General features: G+C 36.2%; 1 protein-coding gene across 1 annotated transcript; it reads left to right on the top strand.

Annotated features, from left to right (window-relative positions):
• Positions 1–19,617: 19,617 nt before the first annotated feature.
• Positions 19,618–20,544, top strand: N7474_010540 (putative Ras family GTPase (Rab4b); the record flags this gene model as incomplete). Its single annotated transcript, XM_057201950.1, has 1 exon — positions 19,618–20,544. One exon carries the CDS (start codon positions 19,618–19,620, stop codon positions 20,542–20,544), a length of 927 nt encoding a protein of 308 aa, XP_057048221.1.
• Between the last annotated feature and the right edge of the window lie 59 nt (positions 20,545–20,603).

The raw sequence follows: 20,603 nt of genomic DNA, 5'->3' as shown, positions 1-20,603 counted from the left end.
CGTATTGTGCTGGTTCACGTCCTACATTTATCTTACTAATATGAACCTAAATGGTAGTTGTCATATTACTTGACATTCCCTACGATTATCCTAATATGTTGCCTCTACGATACCGAAATAGCTCTACGGTACTAAACGGCCCTACGACACTAAATTAGCTCCGCGATACCTATTAGACCGTTAAGAGCTTTATTTTGCGATCCTTATTCTATACCTATGCCGGTTAAGAGTGACATATCTATCCTAGAACCAAATACCCTACGAGAAGGATCTAGTGAGCTACACTTGCAAGGGCGTTATATTGAAAAGGAACTTCGTTGACTTCTAGTATCATCCTCATATAGTGAGTGTTAATAGATTCATCAAACAAATTATTGTTCCTATAGTTAGAAGAGATAGGAACTTAAGCTACCAATTTTCTTATTCTAGATCAGAACGGGCTCTGACCCGGAGAGCTGATTTTAACTTTAGGCTAGCTTGTTAGCACCCGAAACGGCTGGCACAAGGATCCTAGCCAAACAGAATCAAAAAAAGGCATATGACGTAACGAAGGTTGATAATAGACTGTTTGTTTAACAAAGAAATACCATTGTATTGCCCTTTTCCTCATTCATCTATTCCCTCCCATGTTCCTTATATTCTAAGAGTTAGGTGGCAATTAATGGCTTACAAGTTCTGACCGTCGTGACATCTTGTTGCCTATCGGAAGGAGCTTCCTAAAAGCAATCCTGATTGTTTTCTTGAGCCATATTCTTCAATGCCCCTACCTCGGTGGCATCAAGGGCCGAAACGGTGCCCTCATAAAGATTATCCAATTCCTGACGTAGCTTCCCTCTGGTGGCAAAATACTGACAGAGCCGTTTCAGATCATCGCTAGAGCTTGCCTCAGAGCAATATAGATAGATACGCTGAGCGGAGCATGTTCCACCCAAAAGCAACCAGAGGCCATATACGAAGGGCGTCTTCTATCCTATCACCTATCACCCAATGACGCATGTCAGGGTGAGCACTGACAAGACTGACAAGACAAAAGACCACAGGCAAGTGGCTTCCCTGGATTCTTTCTCGGAGGATCAGAAAGTCTCGCGACTGGCGCCACTTACGACAATAATTAATTTGGTGGCTCAACACCCTGGCAACTATTGTCGTATGTTGTGTGCCCAGGCTCAAACTCGGCATGACATCAGAAGCTTAGTTAGATCAGGTGTAGATAAGGGAGTGGTGTTATTTGAGCCGGAATTTCAACCATGGGGCCAAACAGGGAGCCTGCGCGCTTTCTCAAGCCATGAGGAGGGAGCTCAGTGCACGGATACAGAAAAATTGCTATCTTGGAAGACACTGATGGGGGAGAACGAACTAAATAGCACTAGACTCCAACGAAATATTATATAGACCTATTGTTGATGAAATATGGAGTTGTAATTTATCAAAATTACTATGGTGTATCGGGTGCGGTGGGCGGGTCGCTTGGCTGGGCGAGTATGCTAGAAAGTAGAATTAGCAAAGGAAGAGTTCATAAGAGCTAGATATCTAAACGTAAACATACATAGATTCTAGAGCGTGGTTAGTTGTTCGTAAGGCTAACCAATAAGCTAAACGATAACTCTAAAACACCATTCGACCTATTCTACTAATATGCTACAACTACTTTAGTAATATCTATGGACATGTATATAATAAATTTTAGTTCGTCTAATACAAGGAGACCTAGGCGTAGGACCCCTATTTCATGAGAGCTATATTATAAGTAATTAGTCTCCTATCTAGGAAGAAAGTTTATACATAAATAATCTACATTTAGACCTTTCAATGATTATTTTATACTTATTTGGCAAAGCCCTAAAAGTTTAAGGGTAAAAAAGACTATTAAGGTAGAGTTAAAGAGAAATACCTTTTGTAGACTGCTAATTAATTCTATTAGTATTTATACTTTTACAACTGATCCTATATCTTTTAAGGGGTTTATACTAAACCTTAATGAGTATATACTATAATAATACTCATATAGGCTATTTTAGAATTTAAATATATAGAAATTTTTCGAATGGTTTATTAAGTATACTTGTAGTATAATATCACTAAATTTTGATGAAATAACATTCCTATTTTAGAACTATAGACCTAAGTTATAGACTATATGTATAGTAGCCTTAAATTACTACTAATTCTATTCTAACTATAGACCAAACTAAATATAGTCTATTACTATGTTACTACTAATAATTTATAATAAGTATATTAATATAATTTTAGTTATTACTAGCTAATATATAAGATATCCCAAAGTATACTTAACGCTACTAGTCAGGCTTATAGAGATTTTCTATGATACTATTAATTCAAGACGTAATTTTTTAGATTAACTAGGGTTGACTTTTTACGTTGTAATTATAGTTATTATACTACCTTATCTACATTTAAAGATTACTATTAATAGCGTTCTATCCCTAGCCCAATAGCTAAATAGAGTACATAAAGTAAATACTGCAATACTATCTTCAATACTTATAGATATGGAATAATTAGCCTAGCTAGAGCTCCTTTTTTTTTGTTTAGCTAAATGTACTTACAATAATTCTAAATATTATTAGTAAATTTGGCTTCTTAACTCTTATAAGTTAATTTTTAACACTGTAACTAAGGTTAGCTTAATCTAGGAGAAATCCTAGCTATAGAAATTTAAAGGATAAAAGATCCTCTTCAAATACTCAAATACGAAAAGGCTACTAATTTATACATGAGAAGTATATATAAACGTAAATCTATTATTACCTTTAAATATAAAGAAAGACCTTTCATTAGACTATTAACCTAGAATATTAAATAAAAATACTTAGTAAAAACCTAGTAATAGGGTTTATTACTCTATTTACGTCCTTAGAGTAAGTAGTTAGATCATAAATATATTATTAAAGGGTCGTAAATCAATATTCTTATGGTAAATCTATATTTTATTTTAAGTATATATAAATCAAATAAAAAGTCCGTGACGATATAGAGGAGAGACTCCTAATACCTGACCTTAATAACAGAAACGATTAAAGAAGTAAAAATATGCTTAATAGCGACTATTATTACTTAGTGAAGTAGAAAGAATAACCTTTAAAACATAATAGATCTACAAAACATCAAGGAATAATAATAAAATGTAGCAAATACGCAAAAGTTATTAATATTTATTTATCCTCATCGGACTCATTGGTTTAGTAATAGATAAATTATTAACGTAATCGGGAAGCGAGTGGGCCATGTAAGCCAGTGGGCCACCCAAAACAGCATAGTAAATGCGATAATTTACAACTCGATATTTTAACAACCACAAGTTTATTTTATCGGATTATTAGTATGGTAGTATTTATAAGTATAAAGAATAGCGTAAGCTTATTTAAATTAATATTGAATAATTAGTTTAGTACGTTACCAAAAAATATATGGCCACTGAATGTCGGATATATATATATCTAAACCAGTTAATCTCAAAATTTGTCAAAACTTTATAAATAGGCTATGTATGAACTAAATAGTACTATGATACAATTAAATCTTATATGAAGCTATTTTTGTTGAAATGTCAAATTCGCATTTACTGTGGTGTTTTGGGTGGCCCACTCGCTTACCGATTACGTTAATAGTAAAGCATGATTCTAGGTATAGCTAAGGAAACCCTAGGCGAACTATAGCTATTATAGAGGTTCCTTAAAGCTATATTATAAATTTATAACTAAAACGCCTTAGCTATAACTAGGTTAAGGTATTTAGTATTAATAAACTAGAGATACGGAATAAGTATCTCTTACCATATAGTAGTGTGATTTCGCTTATAGATTGGTATAAGGTTAGAAATAACTATTTTCTTTCCTATATTGCTTAATACTAGAGCCTAGGCGATATGGATATTCTAAACTAAAATATTAGCGAAACTACCTTAATATACCCGTCCGCCCTAGAAGTTGTCTAAGACCCACTACTATCGCTAGTGAGGGCTCTTCTAGCCAAATCATAAATTTTGGTTTTGTATGGAATCCCAATACAAAACGGAAATGTCTTTTTAGAGTAGTTCAACTGCTATAGGTCTATTCATACCCAAACTTTAGGGGGTAGAATTAGAAACTAGTATATTATCAATTTCTAGCCTATATAATTATATTTCTTTCATCTTAATACTACAGGGATATTGACTAAGTGCTAAATAGAGTAACTATACAAAAGGGCCCTAGTTTTTAAAACATTTATTTATGACCTATTTATGTGACTCATTTTTGGTGAACATAAAATAGATCTATTTGTTTTTAAGATGCTTTTAAAATAGGCCGAGATATCTTACAGGGCTTGAGTTATTCGAAAAGTTCGTAAGTGCCTTTTGTATGGGAACCCAGTACAAAATGCAGAGTTATGATTTAGCTCAATTATAATTTACTGGGGAGGGCTTTCACTATCGAGACCGGTGATGGCCCCACATATAAAGGCGGGTATAGATGATCCTTACTTGACCTTACTCCCTATTGTATTATGCCCTACCTACGATACCTTAGGAGTACTAAAAGTCTAGAACTAAAGTAATTTTATTTACCGCTCCAGGGATAAGGGATATCCCGCCTATTAACAGTAGTTTTTAGGTGGTTTAGACAGTAATTATCTACGGGATATTAAACATGTTAAGAGGTTTAGTTACTACAATAGTCTCGATATATGTTAAAGGAAATAAACCAAAAAAAAAAAATATATATATATTCTGTTTATTGAAAGACTTCACGTTTGGGCATTAATAACGTATTATATTTATAGTTGGTAACTAAAGAGAAGTATTACTACTATCCTTTATAACCTCTTTCTAGGCTAGTATATATATAGTGCGTGCGTTGTAAAGTATAATATACACCAGAACTACACAACTAGGGTTAACCTATAAGCTAATTAGACCTATACGAGGGTTAGCAGAGTAGATACTTTACTAGTACTGTCATTAGGATCAGGAAGTAGAGACAATTTAGCTGCGAAATCGCTTCGTAGATAAGGTTATAATAAAATGTGGAAAAACAAAAATAATAGTCAAAGACCCCCACTTTCATTTTTACTTATATCCTCTTCGTTTGCCTAGATCATATAGTCTAGAATATACTACACTAGATTACGATCGGTATTGGATATTCAAGGTTAGATTAGATTATTTATCTTTATTTATACGCTTAGGGCCAGTCGCTATAGGAAGGGGCGCAATTATTATAGATTAGACCTACTATAGAGCTATTTAGGTTTGATAGTTATGTGTTATCAAGTATTACTTATACATATTTGCCCCTCTTTAATTTTATAAGCGCGAACGAAAAATAGCTCCTAATTTCTTTTGAGAATCAGTATATCTTTCTACTTCTATATTAATTAGATCAATCCTATTTTAGTAGCTTTTTACTGCTAAATTAATATATATATACTTAGAATGTCATTTTTTACCTGAAAATAATGGGGGTCTGTTCTAATAATTAGTTCATTTATAATATCATTGCGAAATTAATAGCCATTGACATAATCCTAGAACAACGTCTATCTATAGTATCTCAAATAACACCAAGGATTTATGAATGGAGGGATGCCGAGATTCTAGTAGGGTTTGTTTACGAGCTTGACCCTACTCTCTTGAACCAAACAATTTTGGGAATTTTGACTACTGTAGTGGGGCATGGTGAGTAGTTGAAATGAGGAAGTCGACGCGTTGGGTGAGCGCGGTCGCTTGGAAATAGTTAGTCATCGCTTAGTATCTAACTACCTTCTCTACTATGCTTTTCTAGGCAGAATAACTAGTCGATAGGAGGCGGTTCGGGAAGCGATAGGGCTAAATTTTTCGTCGATTAGACCACCTCGCTCTAATATTTATTTACAATACTTCTATCATCTTTAGCGCTTAGCGAAGCGCTTATACAATAAAGTATCTCTACCTCGATAATCAATACTTCCATTTAGGAATTTTTGGTAATAACTAAACCCTCAGTAGCCTAAACGAAAAAGGCGACTGTAAACGCGTGGTAGATGTTGACAGCATTCAAAGTAAATTCCTATATGACTACTAAGATTTTAGGCTTTCTACGATTATAGTTATTTTCAAAGATACGATCCTTTTCTTCGTCTAATTTTCTGGGCATCACTGGGGAGTAGAAGAACATACTCATTAAGACGGTGAGGACATATAATAGCGTTAGCTATCAGGATCCGACTTGGGGGCTAGTATAAGGAGATTTTTGTAAAACCCTTAGAATAGGAATATGATTAGATCATAGTTTTTGAAATCACAGACCTTATTATCATTATCACATTATAGAACAATGTAATGGTTTGTTTATCATTCTAAATATCTTAACAACTAATAATAAAATCGAATATTTAAATCTAGCTAGAATCTAAGGTTTTATACCAGGAGCACTATGGTAGTATATATTCAATCGCCCAGTTACCTAGTTCATAGTAAAGCGCCAAGTAGTACTTAAAAGTAAGATACTAATGACGATGACTCTGTCTAAAGCTAGATCTAGTATAACGATATCGCCTCATATAGACCGTACTAGTAGTTAAGTATCTTATTGTTTAGCGCCATGTTACTGCTCTGACTTCTTTAGATACCTATACTACTTACTTCCTAAGTGATTAATATCTTCTATTTCGTTTAGTTACCGCTATGAAGTAAAATTACAAGTTATTATTGTTTTAGGGACAAAATAACCATCTAGGTGGCGTCTTTAGCCTGCTAGTTTACTATATTATTATCAAAAATAGTAGGTAGGGATCTAAAATCCTACTAAGATGCCTCTATATCTTTTTAGCTAATACAGGATATTAAGATAGCTAGCTAGATACGTAGATCTATTCTAATAGTATCTGAGGGTGACGAAGTGCTTTAAGCCTAACTATCTATAAAGATAAAGCCACCCTCTTACTGGGTTTACTTTAGGCTTTCACTTAGATGTAGCCCAGAGCTATGTTAGACGCTTATAGTTTCATAGCCTATATAGTTTATATACCATCTATATGTATCTAATCGTTTACTCCATAGATAGGAAGACTTCTAATTAATTATATAAAATGGAAGTTAAAGTTAAAAAATCTTAGAGTAATTAATATACGGCTCTAACTAATAATAAGTATAAGGCAATTTTTATAAAAGCACTTTTCGAGAACGATATCGTAATAATAGAAATATTTGAAAAGTACCATAATTCTATAGAATACTTGGGAAATATCTAGACTAGTGTTAAAGTCTCGTCTACTGAGAAGACAGTGCAAAAACTGAAAACGTAAGGCCTTGGTATACTACGCTAGCAGTATTTCATAAATGCCTAATGGCTACAACCCTAACAATAACCCTTATTACATAGGGTTTAAGGAGGAACCGCTAGTTTTGTCCTAAATCTAGACGGCCTAAGTAGACCCCATCATATTCCTATAATAGTCTTATAGTAGGTTAGAAATAATACAGGTCAAGAAACATCTAAAAGCATATGATAGATAAGGAATACAGTAGTTTCTAAGCTTAGACTAATAAGACAAATTAAAGTAAGGAGAATAATATAAACTATAAAATTGGGAATCTAAAATTTTCGTACTATAGGTAAATTACTTATTATAGATAGCTATGGTAATTATTTAACCCCTAATTTTAATTGTTTATACTCTGAAAAAGATGTTATCATATCTACAGTGGCACCTCGAAAGTTTTCGACCACCCCCCTTGATTATATAATATTCTGCCGCTTATTCTGCCGTCCTAAAAACCTCCTAAATTTCTACACATACTACCTAATACTTTGTATACCAGCCATCTGCCTCAATAATTGCCTTCACCCGATGCGGCATAGTCTCAGATAGACGAACCATTATTTCTAAGTCTAAGGCATCCCACGCTTCCTGTGCTGCGTCGATTAAAAGCGCATGTGTTGTGTCGTTGTTTGGCATGTTTTTAAGCTCTGGATGTAGCTTATAGATCTTATCCTTTAAAAGCGTCCATAGGTTTTCAATAGGATTTAGATCAGGCGATCGCGCTGGCCATTCCATTACCTCAATACCCATCTCTTGTAGGGCCTCACGTACGATTAATGCAGTATGTGTAGAAGCATTATCTTGTTGAAAGATGCCGTCTTGATTTGCAAGTAAGGTAGGTAGGATTCGGCGATATAAATCACGAATAACAAATCGATCAATACCCCACGGGCTGATTCAGGATTTCCAAAGAGAGGAATAAGGCCTGTACGTCGTGTAGAGCCAGAAAATGCGGCCCAAAACATCTGCTTCGTCTGTTTCCCCTTCGTTGGTAAACCACGGATATCACGCTTCGGAATTTGATCTTTTCGAGGCGTAAATGTATATTCACGGCGCTCACCAATCCCACGTTCAACTGTACACTCGTCAGACCAAAAAATAAGGGCCCAATCCCGAGAAGTGTAATGCTCATACATTCGAGCCCATCGAAGTCGTTGAGCGGCGTGAAAAGGGGTTAAACCAGGTCGATCAATCACAAGCCATTTTCGACGGCCTTCCTCAACTAATAGCCGACGAATTGACTCTTTTTTGACTTTATTGTCGACCTCAGAAAGTAGATCATCGTAGGTTATACGAGGATTTTCATCGATAGCATTCAAAAGCTTTGCCTTATCATTGTCGTTAAGTATCCGTGGTCGGCTAGAACGCGGTAAAGACTCATTTTTAGCACGCTTATTAGCTAGATATACCGTCGATTTAATCGTAGAGATTGGAATCGATGGGTATTTCCTCTGTATCTGCGAATAGCTCTAGCCAGCTACAGTTTTGAGCTCGACGAGTTTCGTACGCGTAAAAGCGTCAAGATCAGGGCCTCGGCGGCGAGGAGGGCGCACAGGGGCCCTAGCAGAGCGTATAGGAGGCATTCAAAGATTGTATAATAGAGCAAAAAGTAGGAAGGTAGTAGGGTAAACGCGGTACTATTGTTTATCTCCTACGCGTGCTTAATTAGGCTAGTATAGGCGGTGTGGGCGGTGAATAAAGGGCGGTCGAAAACTTTCGAGGTGCCACTGTACATGCCCTTATACGCGTATTTATTTAGCCTTAGAGGCTATTCAGCCCCCCTAAACCGCGTATATAGGGGAAAAATCAAGGATAAAGCGTAAGTAGAGGCCAACAATATCGATATTTGATTTTATGACTATATATGGGTATTTAAACTAGCTAGTTAGTACTATATGATCTAGGTTAGGTTATAACACAGCTAAATATTCGACTTTATATATCTACCCCGTACTTTACGCATATAAAAGTATCATACTAATAAACAAAATAAATATATTGTTGAAATAACGAGTTAGAAGATAGACCGGCTACGTGCGGCCAGTTTGCTCATCCATATATTAGCGTATCCTTAACAAAGGAAGCAACGAAACTATCTAAATCTATATATATGTCCCTAAGCAAAGTCCTTATAATATTATTCATTATATGTCTAATAAAGACAATACATATATAGTTGGATAGGAAGGGCGTTTACTAAATATGAGGCTTAAGGTAGTTAATACTAAGACTTCGAAGGGCCTACCCCAAGCACGTAGTGGAGGTAAAGAAGTAGTCAGGCCTAAGTATTAAATAATAAGAGAGATTAGAAAGGTTGCTATGGATAGGCGTCTAAATAGTATTTAGAGATTTTTAGGCACTCTAGCGTTCGGATTATAGTGTTTTTATTTTTATTTATTTTTTTTTTTCTCTAAGAAAAACTAATAGACGAATTTTTTGAACTACTTCCTACTACTAATACGATACTAGTCACCTAAAAAGAGAGTGACAGAGTAATTTAATTATAGTTTCGAAAAGTTTCATGTAGTACCTATTAGAAAAAAGGTTCAGGCTATGGGCTGTGTAAGGGTACATATATGATAAAAATTAATGTATTACTATAGTATTTTCGAGGCGAGACGTTTACAAATTATGTTAGTATTAGTTAACGTTATTAGAATCTTGACCATTAGTCTTAATAGGTTTTTCATTAGCCGTTAACTACTTAAATATATAATTATGAAATGTTATAATGTTAAGCTAGAATACCTCTAATAAAACTAGCTTCTAAGTTAAATAGGGGAAAGCTTAGCGCGTTATAACTAATAATCTATATACAATAAGGAAAGAGCTTAGAACTCTGAATTATTGGTTAATTAACTAATTAATTAATTAATTATTTATTTACCTACGTATAAGCAAATAAATTTAAGATTTTAGCAAATATACTAAACCCCTAACTTCTATACTGTGTAGAGAATGGCATTCCGATTTTTAATGGATATGCCTTCCTATAAGCAGCGCCATTTTATCTATTACTATATATAAGGGCAATTGGATAATTGCTCTCTATTTTCTATTGAAATTCACCTATCGACTTCAACCACTTAATTCAAACCCCGTTCTAAACATATAGGTACTATTATCACGAAGTATAGAATAATCGGAGGAAACGATAGGGTAGATTAGAAGATTAGTTAAACGGAAATCCTACGCTATAAAATGAAAATTCGTATATAGATTTTCATTTTATAGGTTCAACTACCCAGTATTCGTTCTATGGCTACAACGCAACAATTTAGTCTAGAAACAACACCCCCCCCCCCCGAATTTTAGCGCGTATACGACGCGTCCCCCATTATATTTCATAATTTTTTCTTAATAACCATACGTCAGATTTTATTCAAAATAAGTAGAAATCGAATGCTAAATACTAAACCATATGGCCTAACGCGCTCTACAATCTTGTATACGCTTAGACTAAGGCAATCGCCTACTAAACCTTGCATCTGATTTAGGCGTTTGTTATAGCACTACCTATTAAACACGCTATTGATTCTAATAACCTATGAAGGACAAATATTCCCTCGTACTAGCCGCCCTAAAGCCTTTACCTAATACAGTTATAGATATGTCTTTTATCTCGCTAGTTATAACCCCTAGTAGAGCTATAGGCTCCTCTATAAGTATCTATAAGTATACCTAGAGATCGGTATTATAAGTCTATTCGCAGAATTATAAGGCAGTATAATGAAAAAAATGTATATAAATCAAAACATAATACCTTCAAACTATGATACTACTCGAAAATAGACGCGGTTCGCCTAAATTTAAGGACATATGGGGTATTGCTACATATTATATTTGTAGATAAATACTTGGTTTAAAATAACTAATTCTCCTAACCGACTAGTCCTTAGATTATAGTCTAAGGCATACATACTATAGTAATCTTATAAAAATTAAACCTTATATAAGGTTACTTTATAAATGGTTCAGGTCGGAATTTAGATTAGTAGCCGTATAATGTTAATTAATATGGAAGGGGATACCGACTCGCCTTATAACGGATATACTACGAAATTATATCTTAATATATTTAAAATTAGCCTATTAGGCACTATAAGCCTGGTACTTTCTTTTAATAAGATAATATAAGGATTCATAAGTTATACTTCACATAAGAGTAGTTTAAAATACATGATATTAAGGTAACGAATAGTATCTATGTTCTCCTAATTCAAACCTAATTGAGCCTAAAAGACCTTTAAATTAAAGATCTTTAAACTATATCGTAATTTAGTTAATATATGTCAATCAGAGGCTGGTTAGTTCTTTAAGGACTATCTATATATATAAGGCATAGGATGCTTTAGTTGGATTAGGGGACGATTAGTAACCTAATTCGGTTAGTGTATAGGCGGATTATAGCTAGAGTATACAAATACTAGATATTAGGGGTAGAAATGGTAGTGAGAGAAATAATTAATCAATCCATATAACTTAAGAGTTAGGATGTTTATCATGTGCTTAGATACATATTTGAAAGTAGTTAGTAAAATAGGAAGATCCTGTATAATCAGGGACTATTTCTAGACTTACTAGCATCTATCTAGTGTAGTATCTAGCTATTCAACCAAGAAGCTATCTACTTTGAACTACGTAGAGATAATAAAAGCGAAACCCTAGTATTAAGAAAAGCTTCCTAAGGAGCCTCTCTCTTATATCGCTAAATTATAGTAACGTCTTAAGTGGATTCGTAAGGCGAGTATTGCCCAAGCGGAATTAGCTATATAGTTAGTCCGATAGCATTAGGCGTATACTTACTAAGAAAGGGCTAGTTAACATCCTATCTCTAGGTAATAAGTAGGTAAGTAGGAAATTCTTATATCAAGGACTCTAATACCCTAATAATATAGCTACGGGATATTATAAACTCAAAAAAAGATTTTATAAAAATGGAAGGCACAGATGGCGTTATCTATTAGGGGGTCTGACTTGGGGACATTATAAAACCATGTAATAGTTTTGTTTGTCATCCTAATTATAGTAATACCTAACAACAAATTTAGTATGTAGATCTAGCTAGAAACTAAGGTGCTATACGGATATCTTATATAGGGATGTCTTAGCTACTTCGACTATTATCTCTAGTAGAATCAGAGGAGTATGTTTAGGGTCTATTTCCTTTAGGATAACGAAGTATATGAGAGTATACTTCTTTAGATTGAAAACGTATAATCGTCCCCTTAAGTCAGACCCACACCGCCATGGCGGTGTGGGTCCTCCCCAGTCTAATGAAATCCCAGTCTAATGATAATTTTTCTTCCACCCCCCAAGTTCTTCCTATTATTACCCACCACCACCACCATGCCCCAAAAATCTAATGAAAGCGAGGATCGCATCTACGAGGCTTTGCAAGCCTACTATAATTGTGGGAAGCCTAAAATCGCAGCGGTCGCGCGGAAATTTGGCGTTAATTACTAGCGACTTGTACGACGCGTTCATAGTCACATGTCTCGTTCGGCGCTCTAGGGACCTAACAAATGCCTCGATAAATCTCAAGAGCAGGCACTAATTAGCTAGATAGATCTAATTTATCGTACAAATCTTCCGCTAACCCTAGCAGAGGTTGAGGGTATAGCAAATGAAATTCTAGAGCGAAGTGGTTCTACGCGATGCGTTAGAAACAATTAGGTCTATAGATTTCTAAAACGCCACCCTAATGACTACGTTCCTAGTACCTAGAAAATTATAGAGGCAGAGCGAACGGATGTAGAGCGATTACTACATATTGAGGATTTTTTCTATCGACTAGATATAGTGCTATAGCAATACCAAATTAGGCCAAAGAATATCTATAATTTTGACGAAACTAGCTTCTGACTCGGCTAAGGAAAATCTTAGCGCGCCGCTACTTAGCATAGGGATAGTATAAGGCCTATACTAATAAGTGGAATTGCTGAAATAGTGACTATATTCGAATGCATTATAGTAGATAGATGGTTAATGCCCCTAATGATACTATTCGTAGGCATAGTTCATCTTAAGAGTTAGTTTAGAGACTAGCTAGATTTACTATATGATTATCATTAGTACGTTAGAGATAAGATGGAATAATGAAGTAAGTAATTATATTTGCCCTCTATTATTTATTTTAAGGGGGGGTATATTTAATAGGTGCGCGCCTACTAATGGCTTTAATATTTGACGAACATACTAAACCACGACTTCCAATAGGCCTTATTTTTAACGGCCACAAATCCTATAAGGCGCGTGATTTCATTAATTTTTGTAGATAGAATAGGATTATTCTACTCTACTTCCTATTAAAGCTTATATATGGACTTCAGCTACTCGATTCACACCCATTTCGCACTATTATCAAAAGCATAATAACTAGGCAAAGAAGTAGGGCGCTTTAGTCATAGAGGAAGTAGACTTTCTTCGCTCTATCCATAACATCCGGGTATAGACCTTCACAATATTAGCCGTCCGACACTTATTCAAAGACTACGGAATTTGGCTATTTAACCTAGAGTTATTTGCGAAGAACTTCGTAGAGATACTAGACCTAGTAGTTTATGATAGAGGGAAAGAATACGAGCTTAGAGAGTACGATAGGGGGGAAGATAAAGGAAAGATAAAGATATTTTGGATGCATCCTAACTATAGATCACCACTACTAGCGTTAAGTTCTACTATAAATTCTCTATTAACAACGGTCATAAAATTACGAAAAAATATTTCTAAAGTTAGGAAGAGCTTCTTAGCTAATGCTAGCCCTGATTTAGCGAAAATCTAGCGCTATTTAGAGGTAATTTATAAAGGGAACATTACCTAAGCGGAATTTGCTACCTAGACCTCTGCCGATATGTCACGCCTCCTTACTAACTAGGAGGCGGCTAATGTCCCCAAATCTAAGCGCTAGGTGTGTAAAGGAGGTGTTCTTAGTATTAGGGACTCGAATACCCTCATACAATCGCGGGATATCTAGGAGGCCGAGAAACAAAGACGAAGTGGGAACGTGAGGCTAACAGAAGCGCGCTGAAATCTGCCACTGGGGCGAAATTAGGGATCAGGAAAATCAGAGAAGAGAGGCAGAGCTTGAATGGGTCAATGGAGATGACGGCCAGCCACTTTATACTATTGATAGACGTGGGGGGTATTTGTAAATAGCATCAAAAGTTGGTAGGTAGGGTAAAAATTATCATTAGACTGAAATTTCATTAGACTGGGGAGGACCCACAACCGCGCAGCGTTGGGGGTCCTACTTTAGGGGGCGGGTATATGGTATTATTCCCTTAGCTAAGTCCTATCTTTATAAAAGGTCTACTAGCTAAGTTAGTCTTCTTACTCTAATACCAAATGATAATTTTAAAAGGAATAAGGTATAAATGAGCCACAGGTCATTTTCTAATAACTATGTCTAGTGTCTAAAGGAATAAATATTTATTAAGGGTTCTTAATCTAAGGTACTATAGTTAATAATTATAAGTTAAAATATTATAGTAAACTCTGTTATTAGGTTATTATTAGGTTATACATATCTTGTATTTCTTTCTAATTTAGTTTCACCGTTAGCTTCGTCCTATCCTCACTAACTTTTAACAATAGATATTGTAATAATGGAAATTCTATAGATAATTTATAAAAATTATGACCTATTCAAAACTTGTATATTATAGTAGTTTTATCTGTCATTAAATAAATAATATTAACCTATTAACGATCTAGTAAATAGTATATAAGCTAATAATAAGACTTAGAACCTTAGATATATGCACCTAATAATTTGGAATATATTTTTAAAAAGGTTTAGTACATAGCTTATACTACGTTATCCTCTTGAGTACTTATCTTAAGTGATAAGATTCTCTATCTATTAAGAAAACTAAAATACTATTTATATATTAATTTACTAAGATATTAATACTAATAATCTAATATACCGTTTCTAAAACAAGAAAGGAAGCATAGTAATTCTTTACCATATAACCTTGAGTCTGTGGTAATCTATATCGAGATAGTACTATTATTATCCTTGTCTAAATATATAATATGTTAGCAGGCTTTTAAAGTAGATAGCTCTATCCAATTAACAAGTATATTAGACTACAAGGTACTATAATATCATTGATTGTCTTCATTTTACAATATATCTCTTATTCTAACAAATATCAGTAACTTTAGTATAGCTCTAAATGGAATTTATAAAATTATTATTAGTTAGATATTCTTCCCTTCTGATAAGCTAGGCTTTATGTATATCCCTAGTCTTGAAATATTCTTATAAATTATTATCGTTTTGAAACAGAGATTAGAGTAGATTTAAACTACTACTTATGATCCTATAATAGTAAGTAGATAAAATACTAATCCTGATAATCTCATAGTATAAGATAGCTTAAGAGCTTTAATAGTTTTATACTTGTCTTATAATATTAGAGTACCTTCTATAAAGCAATAAGATAGAGGGAGTCGTAATCTTTACTAGCTTATAATATAAACTTCAGGACTATATATAAGAATACAAAAAATAACTTGTAGACTAGGGTTCCAGTCTCCTTATAGATTCTTTCATATATATAATGGCTATTATTAAATTATCAGTAAGCAGCTACTAATTAAGCAATAATACCACTATTACAACCTTATAAAGTAAAATAAAGATAATAAACTATCTATTTAACTTACCTGATAAAGTAATAGTACCTATTGAAACCTGGCTACATAGTATTAAAAGGAATAATAACTATATTACTTTAAATATCATATATAGTGAATATTACATTATAGGGAAATGTAATGATCTAGAGGGGGAAATAATATAATTAGCTATACCCGCCCACCTAGTAATTAGTCGAGCCCTCACTGCTCTCGCTAGTGAGGGCTTCTCCCCAACCAAACTATAATATAGCAAACTCATAATTCTTCTCCTACCCACTAATTTTTTGTAGCTATTTACAACGTCTATTAATAGTATAAAGTGGCTAGCCGTCGTGCCTATTAACCTATTTAAGCTTTACCTCTGTTTTCTGATTTTCCTACTCTCTAATTTAGTCTCAGCAAGCCTATTCATCCCACTTTTATTTAGCTTTACGCTTATACTTCCCCTTTTATTTCTCTATGATGATATCACTAAGTCGGATAAGGGTATACCACGAGTCTCTAAAAAGATTCCTGGTGGTGCGACCATTATTCCAGCTACGCTCCATGGAAGCACAAGAGACGACGGGTTTTCTTTGACCTTGGACAAGGTTCTCTCGTAGAGTCATCAAACCCTTTACATAACTAGCGCTCAGTCTTTTTAGTATTAGCTTACTCTTAGTTCTCTTTGAATAAGGTTAGTAGATACCCTCTAGGCCGCCAGTTAGGCCTATAGAAGACTTCCCTCCTAAATTAGCTTAATAAAACGCCTTGTTTTATTTTAGCGATATTATTTATTATATAGGAAGTTCTCTCTTACTCTCTAATATTTTTTTATGATTTTATGACTATCGTTAGTAGTGAATTAATTATAGAACGTAGATAGCGTCCTAGGAAAAGATATATCTTTATACCCCCCCTTCTTTAACCAAGAAGCTATAGTTAAAATCCTGCTCTAGAAGCCCGTGTTCACTACCCCTATTGTAGATAACTAGATCTAGCCTATCGTCTGGTTATATATATTGTAAATAACTCTAGGATTGAAAGGGCTGAAGCCTATATAGTATTTAGCAGTATATTAGACTATTATAGTTATAAAAATCTATATTTAAACCACCTGGATCTACCAAAGAAAATCCCTTAGAGCATAAAGTAAGGAATATCCTTAAATATTGATCTCTTTCCTTAAGCAAATAGTATTAAGCTACTATGTTAGTAGTGGTTTAAAAGAGGGATTAATAATAGTACAGTTCTATGATTTTATTTTCAGGTTCTATTTACTAGTATTAGAGTATAATTGGTTAGTGGTATCTCTGGTACTTACCAATTCCTAGTAGGCTCTTAGGCTAGAAGATCTCTTGAGGATATAGGGTTAACTATGTATTATTGACTTATTAGGAGTATATTTAGCATCTTTCTAGTCTAGTTATAGGTACAGGGGGTGTTATTCCTTGCGTAACTAAAAGAGGAAGAATTATGGATATAAAAGAAATAAGTAGTCAGGTAAAAAATAATAATTTAGAAGGGTACTAGTATTGTGTAAAGGTTACTACGGTCGAAGTGATTTAGTCATAAGGATATAGTTAGTTAGTTCTTGAAAGGATTGGAATCTAACTATATTTTTTAATACTTATAAAACCAATAGGGCACCGTAAGTAGCATATGATGATACGTGATACAATTCCTAAATAGTACAATATGCCTGGTCTATAATAATGATCGAACAAAGTCCAGAGATATAGAGGTCTGGCTAGTCTAGCGAGCCAATTCAAACACACAAAGGTCAATAGGTAAACCTATATAATACACCTATAATAGAACGAAGCCTCCAGAACGGAGAATCAGCTGGGTAGGAAAGGAGAGACTAGTTAGTAGACTAAATATAAGGGAGGTGGAGAGACATGGCACAATGCCGCAATTAGGCATCACGACCTGGACTGTGACAAAGGGTTCCTTCTAGGACGATTCTACGTATAAGTAGCTAAAAGAATACAATTACTACTAGGATGAGCTTAAGAGGATTATAGGTAAGTGGGTCAAAAATATATCGAAAGTCAAGTAGTCATATCTTTTTCTACAAAATAGACATGGAACGATGGAATCCATTAGCGATAGCGCCAGGGCAAGGTATACTATGAATACTATAACTTCAAAGAAGTTCGAAGATTGGGTAATAACTGATCTTAGAAGTACTTGAGCGAAAAGAAGCGCGAGGAGGGGGAGTAGGGGACTATAAAATAGGGCCTAAATTAGCCCTTGTAGGAGGATATAAATAAACTTGTATGAGCCCTAGCCAAAATAAGTTTCAAGCTTTACGCTATTTCTCATAACTTACTAGTCATGTATAGAAGCTTAATAATATTAGTATAGTACCAATTATAGTCTCCTAAAACCTTTGTCTACCACCACTATACTCAGAGAGACGGCTACAGACCCATATCCTTTGTATAGACGAAGAATAGATTATAGACTATACTATACTTATAAACCGTTTAAAATCTTTATTTCCTACTAGCACCCTCCTGGCGCGTTGCTTACGACTTCTTGCAGGTTGAACGGACTTCTAGGCTCCCAATATTGAAGAACCACCAATGATGATTGCCAAGCCCCGAGATAAGGATGAGTACAACAAGTTGATTTGTTAACAGGTTGCTGAGGTTAGTTATTGTGCCTGGTGCAGTAAAAAAAAAGTATCGGACCAAATGTTCCTAGGAAAAATGAGCATTGACTCTGCGGTAATATTCTGGATTGCCTGTAAAAATGGGTCCAACTTCCCTCGCAAGGGAATATGTAATTTTCTAGGCACGGCTGTAATGAAATGCGACCGATTACAACTGGTAGTCTCCAACTGCGCTTAAATAGGCTTCCAAGGTGCATCGCTGCTTGTAGATAGATACCGATACCAAGGTTGCCCTTCACGCTGTTTCTGTGCCTTGAGAAGTAAATAGCAATCGAATCGTCTCATTCGCCCAGCAAGTTAGATGTTTGTGATAGAGTTCAGGTCCTAGACGAAGGCGAAATAGTAATGTGTGGATCTTTATGTAATAAAAATGAGCAGTTTAAGGGGACAATATAGTAGCAAGCAGTGTATATGACCTTTAGCCCAGAATAGTCTTTATAGGTAGCATCTTATAACCTTGCTTGAATCCAGGGCTTCGGTAATACCGGTTTAGTAGCATTTCTATAGAATTATTGCCAAAAGGAAAGAGGAAGAGAGAGGACCGAGAAAAATAAAAACAAAAACAAAAACAAGTACATCGTGGGCACTTGGGTTGAGACTGAGAGTCCGTGCCCACTAGTTAACTATCGGGCAACTCCTAACTAATCTCGGCCCGGAAGGACCCCCTCCACTCCTAACTTCTTCATCCTCTTCCTCCATTAATTTTTTTCCTGCCAGCCGGCGCCATGGTGCGCCCGCGAGGTCTGTCAAATGCTTCCTCCACTTCATCTGTTCCCGATCAGGACCAGGTATGTCGCCCTTTCCCATGTACTCACCGAGCTTGCCGCAATAGTTAACACATGCCAGGAACTGGGGAGTATGTACGATTACCTCGCCAAAGTCATCCTCCTGGGCCCGAGCGGTGCGGGAAAGTAAGTGACCCTGTGCAACGACCCCAGACTCTGCTGATATGTTTTCTCGGATACGAGCAGGTCCTGTGTACTCCATCGATTCGTGAAGAATGAATGTACGACCACCGCTTCCCCCGTTCCCCTGCCTTGGCTAACCCTCGGTCTCTTCTCCCAGGGCGTGTTCTGTCGTCGCAAACCATCGGCGTCGAGTTCTCTTCCCGTATTGTAAAGTTGGGATCGGGCTCCAGACGCAGGCGGATCAAGTTACAGCTCTGGGACACTGCTGGGACCGAGCGTTTCCGATCCGTTTCCCGGTCCTACTACCGCGGAGCCGCAGGCGCGATTCTCATCTACGACGTCGCCTCCCATAACTCTTTCGCGTCGCTCCCTACCTTCCTGATGGATGCGCGGGCACTAGCCTCCCCCAACCTGACCGTCATACTGGCTGGGAATAAGTCCGACCTGGCAGATTCCGCCCCGCAGTCCGAGTTGGTCGACGACTCTACTCGGCTCCCACCTACGCCATCCAGTACGTCGAGCAAGCAATCATCACTGCCATTTGAAACTAGTAGCTCGGTTCGGTCGGCGAGCCATTTGGGGTCAGGAACCAGGATGACTGCTACCTGGGCCCCCGAGGGGCGGGAAGTCAGCCTCGAGGAGACGTCGCGCTGGGCCGCCCAATCTAATATCCCTGTTGCCGTCGAGGTATCCGCTCTGACGGGGGATGGTGTTGAAGAGGTGTTTAACCGGCTCGCGCGCATCATTCTCACCAAGATTGAACTGGGCGAAATTGATCCAGATGACCCGCAGAGCGGCATCCAATATGGAGATGGTGGCCTTTACGGTCACGGCACCAGTGACGGCTCGAGCATCCGAAGCAGAGCTACGCTCGAGGACAACGCCCTGCCCCTTCAACGAAGAACCCCACGGCGGCGAGGCAAGGGGAGTGGCACCCAAGGCTGGAGGGGCGGAATGAGAGAATGGGAGGACGTGTTTCGCTTGGGCGGTTCTCAATCGCGGAGAAATCGAGGTTGTTGTTGATCTACAGATGATCTGGATTATTTTTTCCTGGCGACTGGTCTTTCGGTTCACTTCTTGAT

Source organism: Penicillium riverlandense (genome assembly GCF_028828495.1).
Source record: "Penicillium riverlandense strain IBT 135883 chromosome Unknown utg000009l_segment0_segment0, whole genome shotgun sequence".
Classification (NCBI taxonomy): Eukaryota; Fungi; Ascomycota; class Eurotiomycetes; order Eurotiales; family Aspergillaceae; genus Penicillium; species Penicillium riverlandense.
The sequence above is the reverse complement of the archived record's forward strand: the minus strand, read 5'-3'. Positions and strand labels throughout refer to the sequence as shown.